The sequence below is a fragment of the Pleurodeles waltl genome, chromosome 2_2, assembly GCF_031143425.1.
Source record: "Pleurodeles waltl isolate 20211129_DDA chromosome 2_2, aPleWal1.hap1.20221129, whole genome shotgun sequence".
NCBI classification, from domain to species: Eukaryota; Metazoa; Chordata; class Amphibia; order Caudata; family Salamandridae; genus Pleurodeles; species Pleurodeles waltl.
The window spans coordinates 945,896,826-945,903,047 of NC_090439.1; the positions used below are offsets into that span (position 1 = coordinate 945,896,826).

The 6,222-nt window shown below is 51.0% G+C and overlaps 1 protein-coding gene across 1 annotated transcript in view; it reads right to left on the reverse strand.

Moving 5' to 3' along the window:
* CSMD3 (CUB and Sushi multiple domains 3) overlaps positions 1-5,681 on the reverse strand; it is a 2,682,374-nt gene extending 2,676,693 nt beyond the window's left edge. The window contains exon 1 of the mRNA XM_069220640.1: positions 4,901-5,681. Coding sequence (XP_069076741.1) covers positions 4,901-5,087 — 187 coding nt within the window. The 5' untranslated portion in view covers positions 5,088-5,681. The remainder of the gene's footprint in view (positions 1-4,900) is intronic.
* Positions 5,682-6,222: the final 541 nt, after the last annotated feature.

The following is a 6,222-nucleotide window of genomic DNA, read 5'->3' on the forward strand; positions in this document are numbered from 1 at the left end:
CATTTACAGTGTCAGGGAGCAGTACTCAATAACCACAGAGCCACTGCACTCTGCCGTTTATGTTGTGATAGATGGGAAGTATCCCTGCAACCTGCAGGCCTTTAAAGGAAAAGCAGGGGGCAGCTGGAGGTTTTTTAAGCAATTAACACCATGGACTTCACAAATCTGCTTGGGAATGACTGCACCTGTTGACTGACTCTCCCTATTTAAAATTATGTGGGAAATGAGTCTAATGGTACTGTTCAGTTCTATTTTTGTTTCCAGAGGGATTAACCAACCCACCTCCCTGAATTATCCCCGTCGAACAACGTTGGACATCTTTCTATGAAGGCCAGGGTCCATCAACTTTTAAAATGAGACATTAATGCTAAGCTTCAATGTATAGAGCGTAATGTCTCAGTGTGTTTGCTCCTGTGTGTATGTTTCTCCGTGAATGTGTGCGTGACTGTGTGTGTGTGTGTGTGTGTGTGTGTTCATGTGTGAGTCTGCATATTTCTATGTGAATTACTATGTGTGCACACAGGAGCGCGCGCATTATGTGTTTTTGCATGCTTGTGTGTCAGTGTGCATAGTGTAAGTGCATTTGTACGTCTGTTTCTGTGTATATACATGAATCTGCTTGTGCACGTTAGTGTGTGTGCTTGTATCTGTGTGTGTCCATTGCCCAACACAAAAAGATAGTCCCCTCTCCAATCTGGTGAGGGCCCTTAATATTTCCATATCTCTAAGCTATTCATGCTGGAGAGGATCCCCGCTGGGCCCCTTAGCTGTGTGTGTGTGTGTGGGGGGGGGGGGGGGGGGCGTGTGTGTGCATCCGCCAATCATGCCTCAATGTCAGCCAGAGCTGAGCAGGAGTCCATCCAGCATGTGCTGCATCCCCGGCCAGCTGGAATGCAGCACTGCATCGATTTTCTGCAACACTCCGATATTTCGTTGCAGAGACTCAGACCGGCCTCTGGAGCCTTCACAGAGCGCCCCTGTAAGAATTAATTACATATCCGGCGTCCCGCCGGAAAAGGTCAAAACGAAAAGCCCGCACCCATCCATAAGCATAAACGAATCTGTGTGAACCGACTAACTCTGCGCGCGGAGAGGCGCTTCGCTGCAACCTGCACCACAAACCATGTCCGCACATTTAAAAATCAGAGACCAAGATTGGGGGGCGAGAATCCCCACGGAACAGGACGATTAAGAGTTGGGCTGGATATGATTCTGTAACACTTCAGGCTTTGCTGCAGTCCTCTATCTAGGTGGGCAGCCCTTGACTGCCACATGAAGCGTGTGCCCAAGTAGCCCCCGTCTTCAGCAGAGCCATGCGCCTCGCTATCAGGGTGCTGGACTGCATAGGTCCCTCCAGAGTGTTGGTGCGGGTGGGGGGACGCGGGGGTTTGGGCAGCTGTGAAACATTGGCTGAGTGTATACGCCCACATCTTCCTTCACACCCTGCACATGCCTGCTGCATGTGCACTTGGTGCAGGCGGAGGGATTCTCGTTTGCGCGAAGGCGCTGTGTGAATCGATGGACCATCCAATAGGAAGCAGTAGAAATACGGTATATTGATAAATGGCGCCTTTCTCACGAGATACTGTGTGAACACATTATCGGTGCCTAAGAATTCTTCATTTTCAGCAGTATCAGGAATAATGGGGTTGGTGCGCGTCTGAATAAATGACTGGATTTACCCCGGGTCCAAATACTGTTGCAAGTCTTGTTGTGTTAGATTTACACGCGAAACTGCTTTGTGACGTGGTTTTGAAGTTTCATCCTCTTGGAAGAATCTGAGCGAATCGAAAGAAATGTTATTTCCCTTCCGTTTTAAGCAATATCCTGAAAGCCATTCACACAATGATTTTGAGCAAGCTAACAAGAGATTTATGAGGGAATATAGATGGAGAAAGTGTGTGAAAAGGAGAAATGGATGCGGGGGCGAGAAGAATTTGAGAGGGTTGGTGACAAAGGTGAAAGACAAAAAGTGGGATATCAGACGAATGTGGAGGGAATCATAGAAATAATGAAGCAGACTAACAAAACAGAAGGACTCGTTGGAAGTATGTTAAATGAAAACGCAAGGCGGAAGGAGCCAAAACAGGGAAGAACGTATGAGGAAAGGAAGAAAGAAAGGAGAGAGTGGGACTGTGAGACGGGGGAGGCACAGGCAGAAAGGAAAGAGGAGCGTGACCGAAAAAAAGAGGGCGGAAAAACAGAGAGATGGAGAGTAGAAGAGCCACATTGTGAAAGGAAATCGAACAAGAGGGATAAATGACAGAATTTGAGAATGTGGAAAGGCGGAGAAAAAATAATGACGATAGAGAAAAGGAAAACGAGAGAAAGAGAACGACAGAGGGGAGTGAGGAGAAACCCAGAACAACATGTTATGCATGAGGAAGGTAGGCGAAAGAGTAAAACAGTGAAACTAAAATGCAAACGAGAAGCATAAAATCCAGCTGAGATTAGGTAGCGAAGATGCAGTGAAAACGGGAGCGGAAAATGCTCGACGGCGGATGAGAGCAACGTGTGCATTTCTGAACATGTCATCTTTCGACAGAGGTTACACGATGAAGAGAAACGCAGGACATTCCGTCCCTCCAACTTTCTGTCCTCTTGTCTGCCTGTTTATCTCTACGCCGGCCTCCAGTGTGCCGCATTAGTCTCTCCGGGCACGTCCGCTGTATGGAGAGAGCTCTCCTGGCATTCGGCCTTGGAGGCATGTGTGAGCGCCGCCACCTCTCTCTGCTAACAGCTTCCCACTCGGTCATCAAGGGATTATTCACCTGCCAAAGTTTTCAGGACCATGGAGAGCAGCCTCAATTTTCACCATGGCAATGTTCGCAGAAAGCGTTAAATGCCTGCACCATTTTATAGCACGCGCACGCCAAATGATCTTTTCACATTTGAGCAATAGGCGAACTATCTCCCAGCTCGAAAGTACTCATTTCAGCGAGACGAGACCCTGCGGAGGAAGGCCTGGGTGTTAGTGCAGGATTCACATCTGTGGCCTGCAGGCTTCCTCCTCTCTCGGGTGCAGGAGCTGAACTCAGCCCCCCCCCCACACACACACACACCTCAAACGCCACTGGTTGTGTATATATGAAGCTTTGATGACTGTGCAGAATTGTGTTCGAGGTCCTACGGTTCTTAGGTCACGTGCAGGGCTTGCTAAATTGCCTGTTCCTCCGGATCTGGGCGGGTTTTTGTTCTCTGCTTGTGTTTCAACGTACCATCTCCACAACAGGTACCTTGAAAGTTTCCTAGGAGCCAGCGGCTCCTCTAAAGGCGCGATATGCCTTCCTTCGGCTCCTGCTCTAAGCACAGGCTTCCGGTCCTCCATGGGCCACGGGCTCCTTCAAGGAGCTGGCATCTCTGAGGTGCTGGCTGAAAAGAAACTCGTAGGTGCCCCACAGAATCTTTCCTCACAGCTCATCCTTCCAAGGGAAGCCGCATCCCCTCCACCTTTTATCCCTCCCAAGTATGCAAAGGGTAGGCGACGAAGGAGCACCGCGTCCCTTCTCACATCTGCATGAAAGCTTTATTGCACCAGGACCAAACCTCTAGCTATTCAATTAAGCACGATTGTATGTGTGTGCAAACATTAGGAATATCACGTTTCCCTAAATTGTATGGATTACGGGCACGCTGGCAGAGCGCAAAAGTCCTCACGTAATTAGCAGGCACATTATCATTCAGTGCACGCTGCCACTCAGAAGATATAGTGCAGAGATAGCCTGTGATGAGCTCACCCTCTGCCCCGCTAAGATAAATTATATCTCCCCACCCCACCCTCCAACCAGTGCAAATGGACATCCTCGGCAGCTATATGACAGTAACCTGTTCCATATAAGCATCCCTTGTACAGGTCGCTCCCGCCCCCACCGACAGTGGCTATCACACTACAAACTGCACAGCTTTAGGTGTGGGAGCCAGGCTCACTATCAGGGGATTAATATTGTCTAGCCGACACCCGACGACAGCCTCCGTGCGAGGCCGGTCCCTCCTCAGAATGTAATCACTGCCAAGCCCCTGGGGTGGCCCCTGCACGTATTTAAGAGGGATGGATTGTCCGGGGCTCTGCGATGCTGCTAAGAATCCAATCGCGCTGTGATCCATATTTCATTGTCATCGTCATGTTCTCATCTGCGGTAACCCAGCCGGTCCCAGCAGCGTACTCTCTTTAGATTACATGTATGCACCGGGGTGACGTGCCCGTGACACGTACAGGTGCCCAGACCTGCGCGGACACCCCTCTCCCCCTCCGCCCCAGTCAGATAACGGGTCGCTCCCCCAGCTGACATCAGTCATATGGGAAGTGTCATTTATGCACAAATGAATGCAGCCTTGAAGGGTGAGCGCGCGTCTCCACGGCCTTAATCACCGCAGCCGAGCAGAGAGGCACCCACACCTCCATACGTGTGCAATCTGCCATGCCTGCGGCGTGCCTCCCCGTCACACAAGTGGCGCCCCTTCACCTGGGCAAGGCAGCGGCTCTTCCATTCGCTTATACACCTGACGCCTTTCCAACTTTCCTGATGCACAGCATTACAAAATACACAATAATTGCAGCAGTCCCCGCCAAAAGGGCCCATCCTCCTCCACAATTAAAGCCACATAACTTATTCCTCCGAAACAAAAGTGTTACATTCCAAATCCGCCTTAAAGCACCCTCAAGATGCTATAGGAACCAGCTCACGTATTCGTGCGAACATACTGCCAGAATATTTATTGAGCCAGGCTCAATCACTGCATTGAAATCGAGGCAAGCACACCAAATGCACATCATATCTCAAAAACAGCTCTGAGTAAATGCACCCCCACCTACCTAAAATGTAAATGAAATGTAAATCCTTTTCATACCGCTTTCTGGTGGCTAATAGAGGATGAGAGCAAAAACAGTGGGGACACCTACCTTCTGTACAAGAAAACATCATGAAAAAGACAAGATTCCAACATGTAAATCCACTTGTAAGCCCCATTGTGTTGTGGCAGGTGAAGTCCAGCCGGCCGCATTCAATGCATGCCCGCGCGCCCTGGTCCTTGTATGATGCCCGGCAGCCCCCGTGCGCCCTGTGTTCCCCTCTGCAGCTGGCTTGCATGTCCTCCCTGGAGCTCCTGGTCCGCCTCGTTCAGGCTCTCCCTCCCCTCGGCCAAGCGCGGTGTTCAGTTGTTGCCGCTGGTGCCGGGTGCGCGGTCACAGCGCGATGTGAATAGTGCTTCTGTGATACCACAGCAACCTTGACGAGGACTCAACCATCTCCATCCGGCGGGGGCAGCAAGTCTCAGCTGCTCCAGACTGAGCCTGCTCCTTCCTGCCTGCTCCCTCCACACTCCGGCGCTGGCAGGCGCCCCAACCGAGCAGCAGAGGAGACGGCAGCGGCAGAGAGAGAGAGGGGTGAGCGCAGCAAACGGCAGACTCAGAGCAGTGACCCTCCTCTCTCTCCGCGCCTCAGCCGAGACACGAGCACCAGCGCTGCTGCTGCCGGGGAGGCGCAAGAAATCATAAATTAGTGAGAACCCCACTGCCGCCTGCAGCTCTCCACAGCAACTAATAAAAAAGATCCATCCTGGCACCGTGATTGGAAAAAGCTCCTAATAATGCAGGGGAGCGTCTGTCAGGTGAACTGCAGGGGGATGCGTGGCAAACGCGTGCACATGCTCCCGCTGCACGATGCAAGACGTCTGTAGGTGCATCGGTGGCACAACGTCTACGGCTGCGTGCGCCACCGTCGGAGCACATACGTCCAGGGACAGATAATTAAAGCGAGGCAGCCGTGTGCAGAGCGTGCTGGACTCACACAGTGGACAGGTGGACGGCTGGGCGCAAAAATACAGTTATCTTCGAGCATGCGGGAAGAAGCCCTTCCAGAAATTATACCAATACTTGTAAAATAGCACCAAACGGCTCCCGCTCAGAAGCAAAAAGTAGTTTTAATGCTGAGCAAGGGAAGAACACGTGTGCCATCTACAGGCTGCCAGGGGTTGATCTCTTAATTACCTCTGTTTACCCGGGTACCCCGTTTTCGACTCCAGACTGGCACTCTCATTTAATTCCCCATAGTTCGCATGGGCTTCCTTTAATCAAGAAGAGCGAGAACTCTTTGCTTTTGTTACAAGGCAACTGTCATAGGTATAGTGGCATGACAGGTACATGCACAGCGAGGCCTGGCAGAAGTAGTACAGCGCTAAAGGCGAAAGCTGCCATGGTCTCCAGAGGAGCTCACTGCAAGCAAA